The 26419-nt window shown below is 45.1% G+C and overlaps 2 protein-coding genes across 3 annotated transcripts; both read left to right on the forward strand.

Moving 5' to 3' along the window:
- Window positions 1-1575: 1575 nt before the first annotated feature.
- itgb3a (integrin beta 3a) lies at window positions 1576-13094 on the forward strand. The gene is made up of 15 exons (XM_083677264.1): window positions 1576-1680; window positions 2565-2650; window positions 2996-3200; window positions 3425-3677; window positions 3826-3988; window positions 4239-4400; window positions 4519-4614; window positions 4719-4808; window positions 5043-5177; window positions 5433-5862; window positions 9974-10196; window positions 10309-10409; window positions 10724-10840; window positions 11409-11575; window positions 12043-13094. The coding sequence occupies exons 1-15, from the start codon at window positions 1614-1616 to the stop codon at window positions 12109-12111; spliced, it is 2364 nt and encodes a 787-aa protein (XP_083533390.1). The 5' UTR covers window positions 1576-1613; the 3' UTR covers window positions 12112-13094.
- A 644-nt stretch (window positions 13095-13738) lies between these two features.
- On the forward strand, window positions 13739-26130 carry tlk2 (tousled-like kinase 2). Of its 2 annotated transcripts, XM_083676622.1 has the most exons (28): window positions 13739-13899; window positions 14051-14139; window positions 14252-14520; window positions 14700-14749; window positions 14916-14976; window positions 15090-15229; window positions 15318-15424; window positions 15539-15604; window positions 18303-18385; window positions 19977-20048; window positions 20164-20233; window positions 20342-20385; window positions 20522-20620; window positions 20819-20920; window positions 21082-21174; window positions 21432-21542; window positions 21675-21811; window positions 22014-22166; window positions 22273-22339; window positions 22443-22540; window positions 22631-22712; window positions 22994-23085; window positions 23373-23462; window positions 23703-23872; window positions 24058-24196; window positions 24340-24451; window positions 24578-24685; window positions 24867-26130. In XM_083676622.1, exons 1-28 carry the CDS (start codon window positions 13745-13747, stop codon window positions 25038-25040), a joined length of 3033 nt encoding a protein of 1010 aa, XP_083532748.1. In that variant the 5' UTR covers window positions 13739-13744; the 3' UTR covers window positions 25041-26130. The 2 variants fall into 2 exon arrangements, with proteins under 2 accessions (XP_083532748.1, XP_083532747.1); XM_083676621.1 differs by lacking the exons at window positions 13739-13899; window positions 14051-14139; window positions 14252-14520; ... (3 more) ...; window positions 15318-15424; window positions 15539-15604 and adding an exon at window positions 16779-17341 and having other exon boundaries at window positions 18300-18385.
- The last annotated feature ends 289 nt before the right edge of the window (window positions 26131-26419 follow it).

Below are 26419 nucleotides of genomic sequence, written 5' to 3' on the forward strand. Positions count from 1 at the left end.
ATATTGGCAGAGTGATTGCATTCTCAGACTCAGTGAAAGGCTTGGCCGCTCTTGTATGAAGCGTAGCCAGAAGTCAAGACTGTCGTCGTCCCCCCCCCACCCCCCCGCCCCACACACAGCCCTCTACTCAGCCTCCTCCTGCTCACAGTTTTAATTGGATGCCATTTGACCCTCCCCATTCTCATCAAAATGGCTCTCATCATTTCTTCAGAGTAGCGGGTGGAGGGGAGGGGGGGGGGTTCTATTGGTGTGACAGGGGACCAATAGAATAGGTGTGACAGGGGACCAATAGAACCAATCATTAAAGCAGCCAATACCCCATCCCTCTGCCCACCCCCAGGGGCATCCAGAGCCTAATGCCAGCACACTGCCTGGGTATTATAGCTTATCTATTTATTTCTCTTTTTTTTTCTATCACCCTTCCACACCACAATTCCAGAACACTGGTGGCAGTAGCTTAGCAACCAGCTAGACAGAGAGAATAGGAGTAGGGGAGAGGGACAGTGATTCAATAAATGGACAGGCGCAGAGATCACAGACACAGAGAGAGAGAGAAGCATTGTCTGCTCCTACTTCCGACCCCCCTCACCCCCAGTCAAATTCTGCAGGGGTGATGGGGAGGCAGCAGCAGTGGGCATGGAGCATTGATCTAACCTCATTTTTATCCCCTTGCTCTCTCACTTTCTCTCCATTTCTTTCTACCGTTTTTGAGGGGAAAAAAATCGCTCCTGCTTTATCGCTCCATAAGGCAAAGTGCTAGGAAGGGCAACTAAAGGCAGGTCCGATTCAGATGGAGGGAGAGGGATGGACAACTGGATTGAATATAGATCTTCTTTGAGGACCAAATGCCAGAATAACTCATATACACACTAGCATTCTTGCCTGAGTGCATGGCTGCTTCTGACACCCTCTAGGCTAATAATTACGCATCTAATTCAACAGCAAATTGAGGAACAAAACTGAAACTCAGCTCTTCAACTTCTCCTCAACACCACCTAGGAGATATTGAAGAATAGGCCTAAATCATTCATGCAGCATGGATTGAAAACTATACCGATTGTTTACCAGTAGGAGGCTCTCCAGCACACTAAGGCTCCAATAGGCGGCTCCCCCGAACCCATGACACGTCCTTACCTTTAGTAGGTTACTGTCAATTAATACGTAGACACAAAATTATAGCTCATGCGTAAAAAAAAAAAAAAAATGGTATGGACACATACATAAGTGGACATTAACGTTTTTCTAAGTGCTTTCTGAAGTGTTCTTGTATCCCTGAACGGATTGAATAATAAATACCCCAGCTGGAGTCACCCATGGCTACTTGCAATTGTCTTCTCCTATAATAATAGCGGACATCTGTGATACAAAGTTCACTGTCGCTCAAACTGTATGGAGTGTGGAAAATAGGCTACAGAACATTATGTTCTTATGTTTTAGAGTGGGTTTGAGGAGGTGCATGGCATAGTCGAATGTGCTCCAAATTAGAAAGTCATGCGTTTCGCAAGAATCAGGAAAAGCATTCTAATTGGTGATCTAGAGGTTGAGTATAACTACAGAGTAACACAGGCAACGAAAGTCAAGCTGTCAGTTGTGTCCCAACCGATCTTTCTAAAATGGGAACTTTTTTAGACCGACTGTGGACATTGTACGCATTATTATTAGCTGCAACTGAAGTTTTCGGTAAGTTAGTTTTTATTTATTTATTTATTTTGTATCTGTTATGCTGTCAATACTGTAGGCTTTTTACTGTTTTCTTTACTCCTTACAGTACTCGTTTATTTATTTAATTTGTTCCATAAGTTGGTTCTAGAAACACAGGTAGGCTATATCAATTGTATTTGGCGTATATCTTATAAGTTATAATATGAATATTTGTCCGATAGCCAACACACAACTACTCATGTTTCCTTATAAGGCAGCGTTAATTCACGAGACGTTTCGTGTGCGCTCATCTTTGACCGGCCACACCTTTCCATCATTGGGCTACAACATTGGGCTACACCAAAACATAATCCTGCTTATTGTGATTTAATCATTATTAAACTATAGAGTCAGAAATAGACAGACAAGTACCTCTTTAAAGGAATTGCCATATTTTTTTATGAAATATAAATAAGAAAAAAATAGTGAACCATCCATTTATCATACTCAAAATCATTTCATGTCTGCAAGCAGGTTATGGTCAATTTTAAATATTGAATAAAGTGTCACTTCTTGTTTGAACAGTTTCAGAATGATGCATGGTAGGACTTGAAATGCTGCTGTGTGGGTCTCCCTCTAGCATTCAGTGTAAAACAGCTGTTTAACACCACAGCTGTGCATGACTCAACAAGCTTGGGTGGAAGGGTATGGTGTTGCTGTGGAGAGTATAGAAACAGAAATGCATATGGTCCGAATTGCAGAAGTGGTCATGCATGAATCAAGCTAGTTAAACCACTTGGTAAAACAGCCAGAGTAGCTGGGTGCAGAAGCAACAACAATCAACAGTATCTGTCCATTTAGCTACAGAACCATCACTGAAACCACCACTCTATCTAATGTTTACATTGTTGGGTTTATTTCAGGTTCCAATATCTGCACATCTCGAGGGGTGAGCACCTGTAGAAGGTGTTTGGCTGTTCACCCTAGCTGTGCTTGGTGCTCCAAAGAGGTGAGATTGCACCCCTAAGCACATACCAAATGGTTAATTCTATTCTTCCCATTCTTAATTCCATGCTTGTCTGGGCTTGAAACCCCTTTTCCCACCGCATTCCACCAATTGAAACAACTGGCCTTGTTCTGCAATGTACTGTGTCTCTTTGCCTCCAGCACTCAGTCAGTTAGTGAAAACTCATGTACTGATGTTAAACATACCGTAAATGTCTTTGACATGTTACTTTGTGACATTCTTTGTTATTGTAATGCCATCAGATGCACTTGTCTGATTGCTCTGTGTTATGTGAGTGTTTCTGCTTGTATAGTGTGTACTGACTGAATGTTGTTGTATGGGGGTCAGGACTTTGGTCAGGGGGGGTCCAGTGCATCCCGCTGTGATTTGAAGCAGAACCTGCTGGATGGAGGGTGTGCAGAGGGGGTGCTGGAATTCCCTTCCAGCACCATTACTATCCAGGAGGACACGCCCATCAGTGACAAAGCATCAGGGGCAGTCGATGACGTCACCCAGATCAGACCTCAGAAAATACATCTCAAATTGAGACCAGGTACTCTATTAGAAAACTCAACTTCAAATACTAAAACAGACTGGCTGCAAACTAACATACAGTGCAGCACATTGCACAAAACCTTTCATAACATTCATACTTTTTTTTTGTCCTGCTCTCTTTTCCTCTCACTCTTTCTACTCCTTTAACTCTTTAACAAATCTTTCTTCTAATGTTCCTGCATCTCCTTCTCCCACCCCCACCCCCCACTTTCCATTATTCAGATGATGCAAGGCATTTCACTGTCTCGGTCAAGCAGGTGGAGGATTACCCAGTGGACCTCTACTATCTGATGGACTTATCATACTCCATGAAGGATGACTTGGCCCGCCTCCGTACCCTGGGCAACGACTTAGCTTCAGCTATGGGCCGTACCACCAGCAACCTGCGCATGGGCTTTGGGGCCTTTGTAGACAAGCCCATGTCCCCCTACATGTATATTTACCCTGAAGAGGCTGTCATGAACCCCTGCTATGGGTAAGGGGGGTAGGGGAGAAAGGGGAAGAAGGAAGATATTGAGGATGGGGGGGGTATTTTGTTGAGAAACTAAGAACTCTCTCTCTCTCTCTCTCTTTTCCCTCTCTTTCCCTCTCTTTTTCTCTTTGATGGCCTGTGGGATGTGTAGGATACATAGGCAGTGTCTGCGTCAGTTTGGGTACAAGCATGTGCTTTCTCTGACGGAGCAGGTGGGTCGCTTCACTGAAGAGGTGGAGAAGCAGGAGGTGTCCCGAAACAGAGACTCCCCAGAGGGTGGCTTTGACGCTGTCATGCAGGCAGTGGTGTGCAAGGTATGACACACACACACACACACACACACACACACACACACACACACACACACACACACACACACACACAGGCACTACAGAGGTACAAGTACAGAAACACAGCGGTGCACATACAGAATATCTCCCACCCCCCTCCAACCCTCCAAGTAGTGCACATATTTGCATTCTATTCAAAATCTATAAATGTACTTTCTTCCCTTTTTTCTCCTCTTCTCGCTCTCTCTCTCCCCCCCCCCCCCCTTTCTTTTAGGACAAGATAGGCTGGCGTGCTGATGCCTCCCACCTGTTGGTGTTCACCACTGATGCTAAAACACACATAGCCCTGGATGGTCGACTGGCCGGGCTGGTCCAACCCAATGATGGCCAGTGCCACATCGACGAGGACAACAACTATGACCAGTCATCTACATTGGTGAGGAGTGTGTCCGAGTGTTTGTCTCTGTTTGAGTCTTATGATTAGAATATGTCTATAGTCGAAAAAGGGGAGGGGAATTCAGGTCAGGTGCTCACCCTCTGCACATCTCCTCCAGGACTATCCCTCTCTGGCTCTCATCACAGAGAAAATGTCTGCGAACAACATCAACCTGATCTTTGCCGTGACCTCTATCGTGGTGCCCCTTTATCAGGTGACTATACAGGCGTCACCGTGATGACTGGGAATATGGTTATAGTTATGGTACAGTACTTATATTCACTCCTCTGTATATGTCCTTCTGGTTCCTCTCCTCAGAACTACAGCGCACTGATCCCTGGTACTACCGTGGGAACGCTGTCGGATGACTCTGGGAACGTGATCCAGCTCATTCTGGATGCCTACGCTGTGAGGGGTTTTAAAGCATTATTACAACAACCGCTTTAAATCTCACGATGCGATGGTTCCTGAGGATTTTCTGAAAATCTTTCAAATAGTCTCTTACACACATCTCTGGAATCAATGCGGAATAGATAACAGCTCACTTTCCACAGAGAGTACATCTTCACTGAATCTGTTATGTGTGTGTGTCTGATTGAGTTCATTGTGATCCTTCCCCCCTGACCCCTGACCCCGGAGCAGAAGATCCGCTCTAAGGTGGAGCTGGAGCTGCTGGGTGTTCCTAAGAATCTGGCTCTGTCCATCACCGCTAAATGCCTGAATGGAGAGGTCATCCCTGGAGTGATGTCCTGCTCTGGCCTCAATATAGGAGACACAGTGAGTATTCACCATCTGGATGTGCTCTAGTATCTGATTCCACCAGGGGAGGCTGGTGGAGGCAGGAATCAGTGGACGGGCTCATTGCAATGCATGGATTTCATGTATTAAATGACCCTGTCCTCTGATTTATGCCTCTACCAGCTTCCCTTGGATTCTGCATACCGATATTCTAAAGAGTTGAGCTTCAAAAGGCTCATGGCATCAGATTTGAGCTGAACATGTGATATCACACACACACACCTTCCCCCCCAGGTGTCGTTCAGTGTGGAGGCGAAGTTACATGGCTGTCCTAAGGAGAAGAACCGGACCTTCATTATTAAACCTCTGGGCTTCAAGGATGCGCTGGAGGTCACGGTTGAATTCGCTTGTGGATGTGACTGTGAGGCCCATGCCCAGCTCGACAGTCCCCTCTGTAACAATGGCAACGGCACCTATGAGTGCGGTGTGTGTCAGTGTCACCCGGGGCGTCTGGGCCCACGCTGTGAGTGTGCGGAGGGGGACTACAACCCCTCAGACCAGGACAACTGCAGCCCCACTCCAGGTGGCTCCATCTGCAGCGGGAGGGGAGACTGTGTGTGTGGAGAGTGCTCCTGTCACAGTAGTGACTTTGGCAAGGTGTGGGGCAAGTACTGCGATTGTGACGACTTTAACTGCCAGCGCTACAAAGGGAAGCTGTGCTCAGGTGAGTTGATACACTGCCAGTGTTTAGATGAATCAGATGGCCATGTTGGTACCTTGCACCTCTGTGCCTTTGTGCCTCTGTTGAATTTTAAAGGGTAACTCATGAACATTACTGTATGTTGACTGGTTGTTTTTAAAACATTCTGTCTCTTGGTTGCCTGGTACGGTCAGCCCTGTTTGTTTTGGGATCATTACAGTAATGATAATCAGTCATCATACTCAATAACCTTTTTGCCAGGTCAAGTTTTGCAGGAAACTGATTTTTCCCTTTTCCTCCAAAATGTCCACAGCACCTCAGTTGGCCTTGCTGCCCTTTGTTATTGTCACTCTCAAAGCCCACGGTCGTTCTCACTTCACTGTTCTCAGGTCTTCCTTCACTTCCAACGTTAAGTGTTCAATAGTATCATCATTTTCTCATTTTCACTGGGCACTCTAGCTGCAAAAGATGTATATGACAGGAAACAAGAAACTGAGCTCACACTAAATATATTCACAACACTATGATAAGCAACTTTGTGGTGAAAAACAACCTGGCAGTTCTAACCACAATGAAGCATGATTGCTTCACCCCCTATCGCAGGCCTGCACAGCACACCAGTGGCTCAGTCAAAGTAAGAACATTTTAATCGGTCCTGTCATTGGATGATTTATATGTTACTGGCTGGGGGGGGGGGGGGTCAGGTTGGTCCATGTACTGTATATATGTTGCATCATGGAGCCATTACACAGCCAGTGGTTTTTACCCACAGACATTTCTTATAGTGGTGAATCGAACTGTTGGGACAAGCAGGTATGATGACACATGGTAACACACTGTAGGTCAGGTTGTCAGGTCTGATGTTGTGCTCAGAGAATGAGATGTACTAGTTACCAGAGTGAACGTAGTATAACCTTTTGAACAATTTTGAAAATAAAATCACGTTTTTTTCCAGGAAAGATCTACATTGTAGTAATTTACTAATTAAGCTGTTAGTACAGTAAGACTTCCTTTGTTGTCAGACGAATGGTTCCCATTGGTTCGCAGTGTAACCTTTCCTCTATCGTCCCTGGAATGAGGATGGTCTACTGTTCCCATGGTCAACCATTTAGATGTGCTGTTTGTTTCCCCCTCCTCCTCCCCCTCCTCCTCCCCCTCCTCCTCCCACCATAGCGTCCCCCCAGAGGGATGATGAGTCAGAGAGGGGGGTCCTGAGCCGTGTGAGACAGAGTCTTTTAACCCAAATAGACATGTGAGTCATATGTCCACTAGGAGAGGCTGGTGAAGGCCAAAATCAGAGGACGGGCTCACTGTAATGCATGTAATGGAATAAGGAATCAGCCCATCCTCCGATTGGATACCAGTCCTCATTCCATTCCTCCACCACCTCCAATCCTGGTGTGAGGATTGGGGGATCTGACATACTTTACTGTATGTGCTGAAACCCTATAATAGTGTGTATTCTGGCTCAACTCTGAATTATTAATGGGACTAGTTTAGTTTGTGGAGGGAGATGCAGTTTGTTTGATTGTGGCGTTAGTCAGTGGGATCTGTTCTTTGTGTGGGATGAGAGGCGGTGGGGGACAACTCAGAAATTCAGCAGTCAGAGAGCTTCAAAGAGTGGTGGGTACCCCCTAGAAGTGCACAAAAGGAGACCTCAATTCACTGTGTGTGTGTGTGTGCGCGTGAGTGTGTGTGAGTGTGTGTGTGTGTGTGTGTGTGTGTGTGTGTGTGTGTGTGTGTGTGTGTCCTATGGTCATGATGTACTGTAGTTACTCTGTGAAGTATCAGTGGCCCTGGGCCCCAGCTCAATCTAAGTCTCGCTGGCCCCCAAGGCACCTCCTGACCCCAAGCCCTATAGATCCCCCTGTGGGGTTGTATTTCTCCCTCTGCTCTGGGACTGGGACTGGGACTAGGGCAGGAGAACAGAGCAAGAGTCAGCAAGCACACCCCCAGGGCACGTAAACAGGAGAGAGGAAAGTTACCATTCCTCTGGCACCCTGCCCCTTCACTCACTATCTCTCTCTCTCTCTCTCTCTCTCTCTCTCTCTCTCTCTCTCACTCTCTCTCTCTCTCACTCTCTCTCTCTCCCCCCAGCTCCCATTCTCTGTCTCTCTTTCACAATCTTTCCCTCCCTAAAGATCTCCACCACGACCACTCAGCTCTTCTCTTCCTTTTTATGTTGACACCGCCTCTCTCGCTCCACCCTCCATTCTCTCTTTATATCACTATCTGTGGCTTTCGTCCTCCCTCTCTCTCACTCTTTCCCCTGCCCTCCCTCTCTCTCACTCTTTCCCCTGTCCTCCCTCTCTCTCACTCTTTCCCCTGTCCTCCCTCTCTCTCACTCTTTCCCCTGCCCTCCCTCTCTCTCACTCTTTCCCCTGCCCTCCCTCTCTCTCACTCTTTCCCCTGCCCTCCCTCTCTCTCACTCTTTCCCCTGTCCTCCCTCTCTCTCACTCTTTCCCCTGCCCTCCCTCTCTCTCACTCTTTCCCCTGTCCTCCCTCTCTCTCACTCTTTCCCCTGCCCTCCCTCTCTCTCACTCTTTCCCCTGTCCTCCCTCTCTCTCACTCTTTCCCCTGCCCTCCCTCTCTCTCACTCTTTCCCCTGTCCTCCCTCTCTCTCACTCTTTCCCCTGTCCTCCCTCTCTCTCACTTTCCCCTGTCCTCCCTCTCTCTCACTCTTTCCCCTGCCCTCCCTCTCTCTCACTCTTTCCCCTGTCCTCCCTCCTCAACACCATGTTTAGTTCCCTCGGTAACCCCTGTAGATGATGAAGGGGAGGATTAGAGTGGTGTCTCTGACTGAGGAGGGAGAGGATTTAGACCTAGAAACTCCCTCTCATGTCTGTGATTCGACCCTACAACTGATAAGGTAATGAGAACAAGATTGATTCACTGGGTCCTGTCAAGAATGAACCCTCTTTACAGATGAGACAGAAAATATGGGCCGTTAGCCAAACAAAAGAAAGGTTGTTAGAGAGAAAAGCAAGGACTTTCTATACTATGGTTGCGCTTCACAGAGTAGCGTGCAGCTATATACATAAGTACTGTTGTGTAAAACTGTAAAACATTAACCAGTTCAGCGCAGATGGATAATGTCCGTACAGTGAAAATACCTGCCTTTCGCGTTCTCACACACACACACACACACACACACACACACACACACACACACACACACACACACACACACACACACACACACACACACACACACACACACACACACACAACCAATTACTATGTCAGGCAGGGTGATGACAGGATCAACGAGAGGAATTTGATAAAGGAGGTGGTTTCACCTGAATTAAACAATGGCTGATTCTCTCAGGGTCTGGCTGTATGGACCCCTGGACCTCACTGAGGTTTCACCAGTCACTCGAAACCAGCTAAGCTCTGACTAAAGGGCCCTACTCTTAGTCATTCATTGTCATGCCCTGTTATTTCAACCTCTCTGTGAGAAGCTGTCTATGACACTTAGCGTAATCACACAAGCATTTCTCAACATTGTTGATGTTGTGAGTAATGTAGCCTACACAATGGTGATGGAGAAAAAGAGGAAGCTCCAGGATGTGGTCATCACAGGCTTGGACTGTCCCAGGATTGGGAGGGGGAGACTGGGCATGGATCATCAGTCTAGTCCCTGAAGAAGGGAGTTTTTTTATTACTGATTATGGACTCATCACACACACACGTATCCAGGCATGCACACACTATCTGAGTTACATACTTGTAAATAAAACTCACAAAAGACTTGCCGACACACTCAAACAGTGACCCATATTTTGTTGTGAAACTGTTGACATTACAGAAGTGGTGGGTTTGGCCGGTACAGCTTCTGTGAGTGTTTGTGAGGGGAAGAGAGAAAAACAATGTAAAAAACAACAACAAAGTTAAGTCGATTTGATTACAGTTTCTGTCATCTTATGGCTTTAATGACCTGTGGACCATGTGGACTTTGAATTCTCATTTCCTGATGTGATGGTGACCAATGCCTAGGTTTTGGTAGGGTAATGGTTATGTTGCTGCTTCATTAATACATTGTGATCGTGTGACATGGTATTGAATCCAGCCTCAGCAGATGGACTGTACCTGTTACACTCAATCTGATGGTACTGTCTGGTCTCTCTGTTGTTAGGCCATGGGATGTGTGACTGTGGGCACTGCCAGTGTAACCCTGACTGGAAAGGGAAGAACTGTAACTGCTCCACACGCACAGACACCTGCATGTCCAGCATGGGCATGATGTGCAGCGGCCGGGGCAACTGTGTGTGTGGGGTCTGTGAGTGTACCCAGCTAGGGGCCTACGGGGCCACCTGTGAGAGGTGCCCCACCTGCCCTGATGCCTGCACCATCAAGAAGTAAGTCAGTGTTGTTGCAATAGTGGTGATGATGATGATGATGATGATGATTGTGCTGATGATGATGATGCTGATGATTATGATGCTGATGATGATGATGATGATACAACAGGGATTGTGTGGAGTGTAAGAACTTTAAGAGAGGACGTCTCTTTGAGGACGATAGCTGTGCCAGAATGTGCAGAGATGAGATTAAGCCTGTGGATGAACTGGGTAAGAACTCTTTTTTTTTTACATTATGAATCATGACTTAATGTTCTCTAATGCACACATGAGTAAAAACACATAGTGTAGAGTAAAACAGTATATCATAGATAGTGTTGCCTAAAGGTAGTCAACTCTGTGTGATAACAGTTGTCCTGGAGAGGCCCAATCTTTCTATGAAGTCCATCCTTATCTTTGTCCACCACTCTCTCAATACCTTACCTTTACCTTCCTCTCTCTGCTTCACTCTCCTTGTCCTTCATGCTCTACCTGTATCTAACTCCTCTTTAATGCCTCTCATATCCCCATGTCTACCCCTCCAGTCTTCAATGATAAGAATGCAGTGAACTGCACCTACAAGGATGAGAATGACTGTGTAGAACGTTTTCAGTATTACGAAGATGCCAGCGGGAAGTCTATTCTCTTTGTTATGGAGCCAGGTGAGTACGTCCATATATGTGTGTTTGTGTGTGTGTGTGTGTGTGTGTGTGTGTGTGTGTGTGTGTGTGTATGTGTGTGTGTGTGTGTGTGTGTGTGTGTGTGTGTGTATGTGTGTATGTGTGTGTGTGTATGTGTGTATGTGTGTGTTTGTGTGTATGTGGGTGTTTGTGTGTGTGTGTGTGTGTGTGTGTGTGTGTGTGTGTGTGTGTGTGTGTGTGTGTGTGTGTGAAAAGAAGCAGGGAGGAGAACATCATTACATTAGCTAATAATAGTGTGTTTCCGGGTGTCTTCTCAGTCGTTGTCTGTGGCAGGCTATAGCAGCACAGGTATAAAGCAGGCAGACCGGCTCCCTGCCATAGACAATACCAGTTCTGTCACCACAGGTACTGTCTGCCTGTATGGGTCACATAACCCAAAGGAACCAAGACGACCCAAAAACAATCGCAACGGTGCTCTTATACTTCTCCCCCATTTGTTACACATATCATCCTCTGCACCCCACAATGCTTGACAGTCCCCCTCCATCTCATGCTCTCCTCTCTCCCCCCCCCCCCCTCTCTCTCTCAGACTGCCCTAAAGGGCCTGATACCTTGGTGGTCCTCATGTCTACGGCTGGGGCTATTCTGCTCCTGGGTCTGGCTGGCCTGCTCATCTGGAAGCTGCTGGTCACCATTCACGACCGCAACGAGTTTGCCAAGTTTGAGGAGGAGAGAGCCAAAGCCAAGTGGGATACGGTAAGACCGACTATGCTGAGATAACATACAACAGTACAGACGATCACAGAAAGAGCTGTCCTCACTGGTGCTTAGCACACATGATGTTGTAGAAAGCAGTAACAAAGAAAGACCCTGTGTAGAGTATTAAAAAGAGTATGAGAGAGAGTGTTAGATTGGTATATACATAGAGAAATAAAGACTTGACAAAGGTCTCATAAGGATGTGCATGCTGAAATCGTAGTGATATGAATAGAATTGGAGACATTTTGTGGAACAAAAACCTTTTGTTCATGGAGTTTAAAGTGTCTTAAAGTAAATAGGATAACTGTTTTGAGTCAACTACTCCCTGGGATTTGAATGAGAGGCTGCCATCTTATGGAGAAACTATGAAATGCAACTCTAGTGATCTGTGTTAGCCGTAACATTATATCTGATTTCTCTGGGTCTTTTCATGAATGCTTTTTCATTTGTTCCCCTTTTTCCAGGGTAACAACCCCTTGTACAAAGGAGCCACTTCCACTTTCACCAATGTGACATACCGTGGGAACTCGTGAGGGACACCTTTTTTGACCGATCAAAATCAGATAAACCAGGGGTCAAGGAGAAAGATGCAATGTTAGGACACAGAGGGAGTTTGTGATAGGGACCCTCTCTCATGTGTATTATGTCATGTGCTGATTCTACTGTCAAGGGAATAAGACTGATATCAGCATAAGATTGATATCAGCAAGGTTCTAAAACGTGTTCAAATGCAGGTCTACAAATATATATTATTACATGGTCTACATGGACCCCCATTTCACCCACGAGGCATAATAACATTCTTCACAAATCCACCATGAACAGAGAAAAGAGATCCAGAAAATGTGTTTTAATCTAATCAAATCAAAGTTTATTCATCATATACACAGGATACAGGATGCTGGATGTAAACAGTGCAATGAAATGCTTACTTGCAAGCTTCCTGTCAACAGTGCAAATATCAAAGTAAAAATACAAATGCAATAATACACAATAAGGCAATAAGTGTAAATAAAATATAAGTGGAAAAAAGCGTAAAACATTATCAATACGTGGTGATAATGGGGTGATATTCAAAGTGTACTGATAAGAAAGGCTTGTAATCGTAGTGCTTAACACCCAAGCACGGACTGTCCTCTGGTGTTTACGGATCACAGCTGCTGTTATTGTTATGTCTGCCAATATTTGACTGGTGTTATGATACTCTCTTATGATGTCATTCTTATAAAACATTTTTTGAAAATAACTGTTTTTACATTTGCGAATTTTACAGGAATTGGGAGTGCTTGAAACTGATTAAGTGTTTGTAAGCCTAAGTTTGTCAGTTGTGAATGTCAGTGTGTCTAAACAAAGACATGACTTTTTCTCCTTTTAAAACGCTTGTTGCTTTTAAAATGACAATGTTTGACATTTGGGGATTTGGTATGGGATGTCCAGTTTGCTTTATAATTTCACATGTCAACACTGTATGTTTTTTAATGTTTTCATAATAAATGACAATGTCAGTGTATATGTTTTTGTTGGTCCAATTTGGTAATCCATTTTTAGTAGCGATATATAAGAAACAACAAAAAAGTTCTGAGCATTGTTTTTTTCCCATTGAATCTGTGAATTTGTACATGTGATACTATGAGTGTGCATCTAACATCTACAGTACCACTTATTCACTAACTAAAGCATACAGTGCCTTTGTATTCAAACCCCTTCACTTTTTCCACATTTTGTTGTGTTATAGACTCAATTTAAAATGGATTAAATTAAAAGAATTTGCCATCAATCCACACACAATACCCCAGAATGACAAAGCGAAAACACATTTTTGGAAATTTCAGTAAATGTATTAAAATTGAAATACAGAAATACCTCATGTACTAGGTATTCAGACCCTTTGCTATGACACTTAATATTAGCTAAAATGCAAAAATGTCAACAAATCACTCAATAAGTTGAATTGAGTCCATCTTAATGCAAGGATAATAGTTAATGTAATTTTGGAATTAATATCTTTGTTTTTATAGGGTCTCTTCATTAGATCATTACTGAGGTAGAGCAAGATCGCCCTCAACCGGTGCAATGAAGTACTTGCACTATGAATATCTTGTTGAAACTATACAATCTTTGTCACATGATCCTGAACATTACTTCCGGTCGCTGCGTCAATTCAACATGGCAGCACCCGATACGGTCGGTGGGATAGTCGAGGGAAATAACATCGAAACGGGACAAATCTTGCCAGAATCCACATCTGAAGACGTGAAAAAACCTCAGTTTGGAACCCGATTCTTGACGGACCCACGTCAGGTTTTCCAACATAATGCATGGTTCGTAGCTCAGCTCAGCGACCTAACACATGGACGGATACGCAATGTTTCAATAGGCTTTCTATGAGGATATTTGGTGCAGTGGTGTTGAGATCTTGGTTGAGACGTGTTTTCCCTCAGTCGCTCCTAATGTGTCCCCTTTCCTGTGTAGGGACAATGTGGAATGGACAGAAGAGCAAGAAACAGCTGCCAAGAAGAAGGTCCAAGAACACAGTCATCCACTCCCTCCTGAGAAACAAGGTTGGTTCATTGTAACCACCACCTTATGAAGGGATCTGCATAGTGCAATCCTCCTATCTCGGTGCCTATAGTCATGTTAGTAATCTGCCTTGCTTCCCTTCTCTTTGAACAGAGGAATATGACTGCCGGGCAAACAAGTATTGGAACGACTTTTACACCATTCATGAAAATCGCTTCTTCAAAGACCGCCATTGGCTCTTCACAGAGTTCCCAGAGCTGGCCCCACAGTGTCGCTTGAACCAAGACTCCTGCACTGGAGACTCTGGAGTAGAGGACAGCGGCCAACATGGCTTGGACCAAGGAGAAAGCAGTGAAGTCACCCCTGTGCCCCAAACGGATGGTGCCTTCCCTGAATCCAATGCAAAGTACTGCATACTGGAGGTGAACTCATTCTACTGACTATGTTCTCTGTATTCACCTCACTGTTGATTCTGTCATTTAGTGTGTAATAGAATACAAATCAAGCTTCAGTGAACAGTGTGGATTTGCCTGAAACCTAGATCATAAATGTAATGTGAAGTAAGTAACTGCTATTTATCTTCCTTGTATTTAATCAATAGGTTGGCTGTGGTGTGGGAAACACTGTCTTTCCCATTCTGAAGACCAACAAGTGAGTGTTGACTGTTTATAAGACCATCTGTCATGTGTAGAGCATTACACTCCCTCCCATATGTGATATGCATATGTAACTCAGCCATTAAAATCTCTGTAGAATGTAGCCCTATTCCCATCAGGGCTTCCTTGTTCCCTGACCATGTCCCCTTTTTGTGTGGCAGTGATCCAGGGCTCTTTGTCTACTGCTGTGACTTCTCTAGCACAGCTGTGGAGCTGGTCAAGGTGAGACAAGGAAATGATGGATATACTGTATGATGAGAGGGGGAAATGATTGATAGATAACTTCTTGATTGGTTGATGAACTGATGAATGAACCATGCCTTTTGCCCTACCAGACCAATTCAGAGTATGACTCTGGGCGCTGCTTTGCCTTTGTTCACGACCTGAGTGATGAAGGGGCCATTTACCCTGTCCCTGACGGAAGCCTTGACGTTATAGTGCTCATCTTCGTGCTCTCTGCCATCCATCCTGATAAGTAAGGTCCACATGCCTCACTCTCTCGTTCTCGGTTCTCATTGCCATGAAACCTAGTCGTAAGGGTTGTCAAATTCTCTCTCTCTCAGGATGCAGGCATCCATCAGCAGACTGGCTCGGCTCCTGAAGCCTGGCGGAGTGCTTCTCCTCAGGGACTACGGGCGCTATGACATGGCACAGCTCCGCTTCAAGAAAGGTTAGCGTGACCAAGAAATCTATGTTTATCACTGTGTCGCAGGTAGCTGTCTGTCATTTTGGGGGCATGTGTTGAATGATTTATTGTCTGTTTCTTTGTTCATTTTTTTTTCAGGAAGGTGTTTGTCTGACAACTTCTATGTGCGGGGTGATGGGACACGAGTCTATTTCTTCACTCAAGGTAAAAACTCAACACTTTAGAATGTTCCTTTTTTGTCTGTAATTCAGGATAATAATAAACCCTCCTTTTTTTATACAGTTGAGCTCCATGACATGTTCACTGAAGCGGGGCTGGAGAAGGTGCAGAACCTGGTAGATAGGCGTCTGCAGGTAAACAGAGGCAAGCAGCTGACCATGTACCGAGTCTGGATCCAATGCAAATACCGGAAGGCTCATACCCAACCACTCGAGACACAGGACTGAGTCAGTGAGGCGAAGGGAACACAGCGTTTCATCACTGAAGCAGAGTTCGTATCGCAACTGGAGGCACATCCCCTGGCACGGGTGCATGGAAGTGGGATACCATAAAGTGCATTGTTGATGGTAGCCATGGTGATGGATAGGAGTGATGTGTTGGTGAGGCATTACTCCTGATGTTGATTGACATGTATTGCAATTGGGTTACTCCAGGTGCTGAACTCTGATGAAACCTGATGAACTTATGACACCTGAACAAAGGACTGGAGACCCATCATACAAATGTTTACATTCAACAGACTGTTGCTCCCTATTATCCATTGTTTTAGACCAAATCTTCTTTTCAAACAACCTCTTTTACCTTCATACCTTAAAAATGAATAAAAACAAAATGTATAATCCTCACAATTTTCTAGACAAGTTCATGATCACTTTGTTTTGCATTGCAGAGATTTGATGTGTGCTCCTGTAGAACTGTATTTAGAAGCAGCTAGCCTACTATCCAAGATTAGTTTTAAAAGTAATACAATGCTCGCTAATGTCATTAGATGTATACTGAGCCAATTGATTGATGTTGAATGTTTTACCTAAGTTGTCTTCTTTTTTTTCTTCTTTTTTTTAACAATGATTGTATTCTTAGTAGAGATTTAGCCTTGCATTCTAGTTTAAACTCGCTGTTATCTTGCACTCTCTCCTGGAGCCCGGCAGGGCTTGATGCACTCTGGATCAGATGCACATGTTATTGTGAGGAAGACGGCATACAATTGTAGAATAATATTTTGGGATGTATGTATCCAATTCCATATGACTTTAATTGGGCTAGTCTAGACAGTATATTTGGGGAGGTTGGGGTGAAGTCGGGGAGGCAAACAATCTCACGAGAAAAAATGGGATTTACCGATTATTGTTTACATTGCAAAAAATGAGAACAAACCGAATCGATCCGGATTGGAGTTAAATGATTGGAACGGCACAACTTCCGTGACCGATTAGTTGTTGGGGCGAGGAGACAAGGTGAACCAGAACCCAAACTTTATTTTGATCGAACACACAATTGGAGCTAAAATTTTCAACTGGAGGAGTGGTATACATTAGGGCATTAGGGTATTGAGAAATAACTTTATCTGTGCGTGATGAAAACAGCATGTGATGGCCAGGCGTTGTTCGGAATAAGATACACAGCAAGAGGCATGGTATGGCTCTAGTAGAGAGGAATGTGAACCTGGGGATACCCGTGTAGGGACTGCAGAAGGGCGGGTTTGGGACACCCCCAGGTTTTCTAGGCCACGAAGGGAATCCTCCGTCGGCGGCGAGACTGAGCGCACGGCCGTGTCTAGACTGGTAACTAATCAACAAGCGAAGAACGGGGATTTGGATGAGGCCTAGACGTTTGGGAGTGTCGGGGTAACACACCTAGCTCTACTAGGCAAGGGAGACAGCGGGGACTAACTAAACCACGTTTTTATCCTCCCTGGTGGAGCCTTTGAAAAACATTATTACAGTAGGTGTCCAGTGTTAATGTTCTAGTATTGATTGTGATTGTGTTCTGTCATTTGCCACAATATATAGAATGCTATGTGAATGGGTCGGATTGATATCCCTATAACAGCAGGATGCTTTTACATAGCTAGCTAGCTAGCATGCTTAGCTGGCTAGCTAGCAGTTGCAACGTTTGACAGCTTGCATGTCAGCATTCCTTGCTATCTAAACATGACCAGAAACAGGGTTTGAACTGACTGTTACTGCAAACCCCCGGTTTGTTTTTTTATAGGTACATTATATGTTATTATCCACTATGTAAGCAATATAGCTAAGCTACCTATTTTAGCCTGATATGGCCAGCTTTCATTATAAAGTCAGGGGGTCTCCTTTTGGAATGCTGTATGTTGAAATCGGAACTAACATCATATCACTTGTTCGTTGTCCCTCAGTCTGTCAGTCATTCATCTCAGTTAGCTAACTAACTAAGTGTGACAGTGCTGTAACCTTTGGTCAGGTTGTTAGTTGACATTGTGGTTTGACATAACGGTTGGTCCTTCTGCCGTAATAACCAAAGTGGACTGCTTGATTGCTTGCTATATATGGATGCAGCTAGACTCCTCCACCATTAGGCCTATAATCATGACCTTTTCGACTTACTTGCAATCTTATCACATGATGATTCTGTAATTCTCCATGCCAGCACTGCATATATCTAACCAGATCAGTCTAAAATGGTGTTGGGATCAGTGTTGGGATTTATACTGGTGTTCTGGACACAGCAAGGACATTTATTTCCTACTTTGATGTGTGTGTCAGGCATATGATGAGTCACATGTTCAAGTAATTTTCCAGATGCATACATCACAAACATGACTCACTCACAAACACTCCCACAGTATTGAACTGTCATTGTTATCACCATAGCATTGCTGTCTGATTATTTCTGACTTCTCTGACTCTTTCTTCCTCTGTCTCAGCAGCCATGATGGAAGAACTGCACAGCCTGGACCCGCGGCGCCAGGAACTGTTGGAGGCTCGCTTCACTGGGGTCGGTGTGGCTAAGGTAGTTACTGCGTCATTAGCGGTGGGATATAGGGCTTGTGCCTTTCTCAATCTCAATCTCTGACCCTTTGGACTGGCATGGGATGGAATCACTCTTTACCCGCCTATTATTTTTCAGTACACATTTAAAATACTGTCTGACTACTCCTTGTCCACACTCTCACTCCATGTCTTTGTGTCTCTTTCTTTGTTTGGTTCTCTCTCTCTCTAGTGAATATTGAGCTGTGTCTGTGTTTGTTGGCTAGTGTGATGTGGCATCCTTTCTTCCTGGCTCATGATGTGGTGGCCGCATATGTGGATGCTGATGCCTGCCAAAAAGGGCACAGACAGAGGGGGTGGGGGGGGGGAGGGGGTTGGGCAGGAATGCTGGTCAACTCGCATGCATAGAAACCCTGACCAGATGTTTTGGAGGTAGCATGGGGCTTCTGATTAGGGACCTAGCCTGGTGCAGAGGTATGCTCCATCATAGTGAGTGAGCGAGCTTCCTTTGTGGAAGGTGATCTGGAGTAGAGCGAGAGTTAGAGCCATGAGTGGGCCCCATGCCAACCGTAGGCAGAGCTGAGCCCAGAGCATGGCACTGCCGCAGAGAAAATGGCGGCTCCCGTTAAGGCATCATGGCACTGCTGCCCCGTGTGACCAGGGTTTGACAGATGCAGTGTAGGGAGAGAGGAAAAAGAGTATCAACAGAAAGAAGTGAGAGATGTACAGCAGAAAGAAGTGAGAGATATATAGGAAAACACTCTGTCAGAAAACATTCTCTCGACCTTGAACAGCTCTGTGGCACTGCTCCCTATCAGTCAACACTGAGCTGGCATAAAAGTAGATGGGGAGGAGGAAAGCTGATCCCTCGAAAAGACAAAGGGCTACTGTCACCTAAGGAAGAGGAACAGAAGCTCGACTCAAATCCTTAGAAAAATCATCCCTCCTTGAAGTGATCGCGATTTTATAGGTGAACACAACTTAAAGGAGCCCTTCCACGATCCAAACATGTCACATGTGATTACTCGAAGGATGGGTAGAAGGAAGGATATATTTGAAGTTTGATTCAAAGTATTTCAGTGGTGCTTCTAGACTGAAAGAGAGAGAGAGGAGGGATGAAACAATCTAAAGGTGACCGTGTGGGAATAAGTCATGGAGAACGAGATGTGCTCCTAGCCCCCTACCTCCATTGGACGTGTCTGATGTTCAGCCATTTGAGTGAAGTTATATGAGAGAGCTGTAGTGTGTGCCCAGAATGACCAAGTATGTTTTTCTGATATAGCTGCGCCTGGTGAATTTAAAAGTGAGACATTTGATTGACAGGCATCACCTAGGGAACGGACATTAGAATTGATAGCATAGGTACACAGGTGAATGATATTAGCTTAACTCTCTTCCTTTCTCTCTCTCTCTCTCTCAAACACACACACACACTCACCACCTTATTATCTATTCACCAGAGAGTGACCAAAGGGGGAAACAGTCAGTCAAATGAAAGCGTACGCTCCCTCCCCACCTGTGCTGTTCTGGTTTGGCTGTAAAGATTCATTATTACTCACTACCCTGTGGCTCTCACTTTCTCTCATGTTTTCTGTTTTGTTTGTTTTGAACAGGGTTCAGGCAACAATGAGTCATCCAATCAGAGTCTGTGCAGTGTGGGCTCTCTCAGTGACAAAGAGCTGGAGGTCAGTATCCAAGAGTTCTGGAATATGGTGCCTGTGATGCCATGAATACGTCCTTCCAATCCAAGCTGTGTCATTGGACAGAACAGTCTTTTTTTATTTCTCCATCTGTTTATAGACCCCAGAGAAAAAGCCTAATGAGCAGAGAACGAGAAAGCGGAAAGCGGACCCCTATGACAGCAACCAAGGTGATCTACCTGTCCTACCTCCATGATCGCTCTCACCCACGTTTGTAATGCCTGCTGCTGCCAGTCTACCTGTGCCCCTCTGACTTTCTGCCTCTCTCTCTTTTCCAGGGAAAGGAGGTGCAAGGGGACATAAGATTAGTGATTATTTTGAGGTGATTGTGTATTTGTTTGACATTACTCTTTATTCCTTTGCTCTTACTAAATGAATTCAGTGTTCCGATGTTCTCCTGCCCTCTCCATTTATTAAATCTCTGTCTCTTATCGTCTCTCTCTGTCTCTGCATCTCAGTTTGCGGGTGGTAGTGGTCCTGGTACCAGTCCAGCCAGGAGTGTCCCTCCAGTGGTCCGCTCCTCCCCCCAACATTCCCTCTCCAACCCCCCAGTCATGGTGAGCATGGCCCCACACTCCTCCTTGTCGCTGGGCTTCTCTTTCCATTTCCATTCGTCTTCCATTCTTAATTAACTGACCATGTCAAAATATGCCTTGATTGCCAAGCAGAATGGTTATGTGTTCCATGGCCTGGTTGTTGTGTCTCTCTGTACTTGTGTGTTTCTGTTTGATTGGAATAACTTGTTTGTTTCCTAGGTGCAGCAGGGAAGCCCCTCCTCCATGGGCTCAGCCAACACAGAGCACTCCTTGTGTTCCCTAAGGCCTGTCTCTCTTCATATGCTCCACAAAGCCGCACAGGTACCACTGTTCGCGCACACACACACACACACACGCATACACACAGGCTGACTGGCCATGCTTGTAATAACTCCTGATGTGATCTGTCTGTTTACTGTCTGACCTCATCTTTCCTTCTCTCTCCTCTCTCCTCTGTCTCTCTCCCTGTTCTCTCCCTGCAGTCCGACCTCACGATAGAGAAGCTCGTAGCGATGGAGCACAACAAGAACTCGGACCTAGAGAAGAAGGAAGGGCGGATAGACGACTTACTGAGGGTACAAATTCCATCACACTTCTGGCATTAGTGCTAAATGTTTTGTCTAATGGAAAAACACGTCCTTGGCCTTGTTGTTTAAGTGACAAAGTGCCACGCTCCAGTCATGCTGCAGGTCCTGTCTCACTGCTCCGGTTTTCAGTGCTATCGCTACAGCACCGACAAGCTAACATGCTAAAGAAAGTGCTTTTCCTCATGAATCATTACGACAATTAATTAATCTGTAACTATGACCTATGTTTTTGTTTATTTCTTTAGGCGAATTGTGACCTTCGGAGGCAGATAGATGAGCAGCAGAGGATGCTTGAACGGTACAAGGAACGGTTGAACAAGTGTGTGACCATGAGCAAGAAGCTGCTAATCGAGAAAGTGAGTGCCCCCTCTGGCTCTACCATATGCTTTTGAATCTCAAACTTATCTTTAACCCAGGGCATTCGGCTAACAAAAGGATTAGCTTTCCCCCAAATTTGATGTCTGTGTTTGTGTGTAATCTTCCCACAGTCCAAGCAGGAGAAGATGGCGTGTCGGGACAAGAGCATGCAAGACAGACTCCGTTTAGGTCACTTCACCACGGTCCGACACGGAGCCTCTTTCACAGAACAGTGGACAGATGGATACGCCTTCCAGAATCTCATCAAGTGAGGGCCTCTCTGCTTTAAACACTCTCTGTCTCCTCCCATAGCCTCTCATGCTGCCCAGTTCTCTGTGCTCCTACTATCCTCCCTCTCCCTCTCTCTCCCTCTCTCTCTCTGATATATCAGCTCAAGAGAGACATACATATGTATAGGCTAAGCTCATCTGGACCAGTTCTGACCCTGCCCGTCTGTCTCATGTCTCTAGACAACAGGAGAGGATCAACTCCCAGCGGGAGGACATAGAGCGCCAAAGGAAGCTTCTGGCCAAGAGGAAACCGCCCTCCATGGCCCAGACTCCGCCCCCTAGCCTGGAGCAGAACAAACGCAAGAGCAAGACCAATGGAGTAGAGAGCGAAGCGTATGTACTTGCTTTTCCCACTTGTTTTTTATTTTTATTTTTTTGCTGCATATATACAATGTGGAAAAGTTCACAATTGCTTATGATAGTTTTGTCATCCTTTCAGGTTATCACAAGCGGAGTATCACGAGCAAGAGGAAATCTTCAAACTAAGACTGGGCCATCTCAAGAAGGTTGTGTGTGTCTGTGTGTGCGTGTGTGGGCGTGCGCATACTGTACCTACATTGGTCTGTTGATTTCTGACAAACCAGCTGAAGGTTTCTCTTTGCCTTGCAGGAGGAAGCAGAGATCCAGGCGGAGTTGGAGAGGTTGGAGCGAGTGCGGAACTTGCACATCCGTGAGCTCAAGAGGATCCACAACGAGGATAACTCCCAGTACATGCCCATCCCAATCTATTGTTTTGTCTCTTTCTGCATGGCCCGTCTTTTAGATTCTTTGTCTAAATATGTCTGTTTCCACCACAGGTTCAAAGACCACCCAACACTAAATGACCGGTACCTACTACTCTACCTACTTGGCCGAGGGGGCTTCAGTGAAGTTTACAAGGTGACACCACTCCTCCTGCTCATCCACAGCCATACTGTAGGCATTGACCTGCTCACATTGTGCTCAGATGGATTCCCCCAGAGAAATAAACTCTAGTGTTCACCAGAATGATTCTTTGGAGTTCATTTTGGTGCCAAATTTGGAGCTGATATTGACGCCAAATGACTTTCACTTGTATGAAAAGAGAAATGAACTGGTTAATGTTGAACAGAATAATGTTTTAGATTATATGGGTGCCAAATTGGTCTGACTTTCACTAATAAGAGGTGGTTCTTTCAAAGGCCTTTGACATAACAGAGCAGAGATACGTCGCAGTCAAAATCCACCAGTTGAACAAGAACTGGAGGGATGAGAAGAAGGAGAACTACCACAAGTGAGTGTTATCTGCCATGTGATATGATGCGATGCACTAACAGACTGTCACACCAATCTTTGTCTATAACTGGCACACATCCACATATACAGTATGTTATCTTTCCTGAGCTTGTAGATAGATACCGCCTCATTCGTGTCATAAACATCCGTACTTAAACACACTTTTTTTTGTTGTTGTCCTTGTGACACTCATCTCACCACAATAGCGTCCATTTACAGGCATAAGAGACAACGTTGCTTGTTTAATAACATTTGAGTGTTAAACATAGTCTTTTCCTGTTTCAGACATGCATGCCGGGAGTACAGAATCCATAAAGAGCTGGACCATCCACGAATAGTCAAACTCTATGACTACTTCTCACTCGATACTGACTCGTAAGTCTCCCCTGTTACAAAACAGCAGCTGGAAACTAGCAGCCTAATTAGGCTGGGGACTAATGTGGTTGGGGAAATTGTCTAGAACACAAACAGCAGCAAACACATTCAAGGAATAGAATCTGAGACTTACTAACCCTTTTTCTTCCCTAGTCCTGGTGTTTATTTGTTTATAACTCTGTATCCTGCTGAGTTTGTTTTAAAACCATGGTTTTCCTCTCCCCTGTTGTTTTGGACCAGGTTCTGCACGGTTCTAGAGTACTGTGAGGGAAATGACCTGGACTTCTACCTGAAGCAGCACAAGCTGATGTCAGAGAAGGAGGGCCGGTCCATCATCATGCAGATCGTCAACGCCCTCAAGTACCTCAACGAGATCAGACCGCCCATCATCCACTATGACCTCAAACCCGGTGGGTTACCACAGCAACAGACTATAGACAGACACAAAGAAAGTGCAGCATGAAGGCCTTAACACTGAATGTCCGCTACTGTGCTAGGGTGATACAGAGACAAAACAATGACTGTAAATAACTTATGTAATGAATTTGCTGTTGTAGTTATTTGGCAATAAGCTCTGATTTGTTCTCTTCCTCAGGCAACATCCTCCTGGTGAATGGCACAGCCTGTGGGGAGATTAAAATCACAGACTTTGGCTTGTCCAAGATCATGGACGACGACAGCTACAACTCAGTGGACGGGATGGAGCTGACATCACAGGGAGCAGGGACCTACTGGTGAGGATCCTAATGTCACATTGTATTAATGCTCACTAAACTGTGGTGTGATAATAATTCAGAATTTAAATTCATTTAATTACAAATAATAACAAAAAAATGGAGAGCATGCAAACATAACCATGCTTTCTTTTGCCTTTTAGGTACCTACCCCCAGAATGCTTTGTGGTGGGGAAAGAGCCCCCCAAAATTTCCAACAAGGTGGACGTGTGGTCAGTGGGAGTCATCTTCTACCAGTCTTTATACGGCCGCAAGGTAAAATGCACGCACACGCATACACGCACACAGAGTTGTAAGACTATTTTTCGGGATACCTTGGTTTGTTGTTAACTCTTGCTCTCTTATCTCCTTCTACACCTCCATATTTTGCTGTGTCTCCAGCCCTTTGGCCATAACCAGTCTCAACAGGACATCCTACAGGAGAACACCATACTGAAGGCAACAGAGGTGCAGTTCCCTCCCAAACCAGTGGTCACTCCCGAAGCTAAGGTACTAGAATCTCTTGTTTCTTTGTCCCGTCCTCCCCACCTCTCTCACTAGTTTTTCCATTTACTTTTTTGTCTATTTGCACATTCATTCCTCCCTGCTCCTTCACAAATCTACCAGTTATTCTCCAGTCTTGTCTCTCCTCCTCTCTCTAAATGCCTCCTCTCTACCCCTCTTTCCTCAGGCCTTTATAAGGCGTTGTTTGGTCTACCGCAAGGAGGACCGTATCGATGTGCACCAGCTGGCCAGTGACCCCTTCCTCATGCCTCACATCCGCAAGTCTGTGGCCACCTCTGGGGCCTCTGGCATGGCCATGGCCTCCACCTCCAGCTCCTCCAATAGCAGCGCCTCAAACTGAGCCCTTGCCCATGATGAAATTACTGACCTGAGTGGATGGGTGGGTGGGGGAGAAGCCTGGTTTAGCCCTCCCCCCACCCTGCCATGTTGCACCCCAGAGAAACTACTGGGGCACAGGCAGGGGGTCATGAGTGTGGTGGAGGGGGTACTCAGTGTTGCCACTGGAGCCTGTGACGTAACCCTCCATCCCCCATGTCCACCCACCCAAGCCACCACATCCCTCTCTCCCCTGAGGGGTGGCATTGTTCTGGGGGTCAAAGCCCTGGGCTGCCCCGATAGAAAAGGAGAGGGGCATGGCACTGCGCTGATGAGAAGTAAGGATCAGTGTTTGGGTGAATTCTCCAGCTAGAATTGAGAGAATGAACAGATAAGTATAGAACAGCTTCAGCTTGGACAGATGGAGGGGGCTGTTTAAGGCCCTGTACGCAAACACACACTCATGCACGCACCATTTCTGGTCCCAACCAGGTACCCTCAGTTCGCCCAGATGAAGCCTTTGGTTCTCATTCAACTCCCTCCCTGACTGACAGTACCAGTCTAGCCTGCCTTTGGACTGGACCTGAAGGTCTTGGCATTTATTAATTCATTCAAGCTACTTATTCTGGGCTCTCCCAGCCCCACTTAAGCCACTTGCCCAGATTTACATCAGTTGTGAAAGGGGGGTGGGGTGGGGGGGGCAAGACCTTCCCCTAACTCCCCTCTATTTAAGCCCTGTGACCAAAGCATAAGACTTCCAGTTGGTGGCACTGTTACGCCCCCATTTTCTAAAGGTTGGTTTTTAGTCATGTAACTTGATATGAAGTTGAAAAATGGTGAATGATCCCTTTTATATTTTATTTTCTTCCATTTTTTTTTATTGACCCAATTTTAAGAAGAAAATGTTATTTGTGATTACTTTTTTTGAATTGCCTTTGTATCCTCATGACTGTATTCATTGATTGCCCCCCTTCATAAACGCACATATTTATTTAGGTATGTTTTAATTATTTTTTGGCCAACAAAATGCAAGGGACTGGTTTACAAATGTGTACTGTTGGGGGGGATTGGCCTTAGCAGATAATTGCATAAACCATTAAATACTGTTGGTTAAACTGTGTGGTCTAAGTTGTTTTGGGGCTGAATGATTTCTTATTACTTCCTAACAACACTTCCTATTTTTTACAGCACATAACAGAAAAAGGCTGGAGAAAGACCAGATATTTTTTTTCATTTAACCATTATTTATCCAGGTCAGTCTTGTTGAGATAAAATCAATTTTTCAATTTGATTATTTATAGTGCTGCTTGAAAGTTTGTGAACCCTACAGGGATGGTCATTATTTTTGTATAAAATATTAAAATGAAAATGAACTTATAAAATCTTTATCTAAACCCTAATTTG

Source organism: Argentina silus (assembly GCF_951799395.1).
Source record: "Argentina silus genome assembly, chromosome: 9".
NCBI classification, from domain to species: domain Eukaryota; kingdom Metazoa; phylum Chordata; class Actinopteri; order Argentiniformes; family Argentinidae; genus Argentina; species Argentina silus.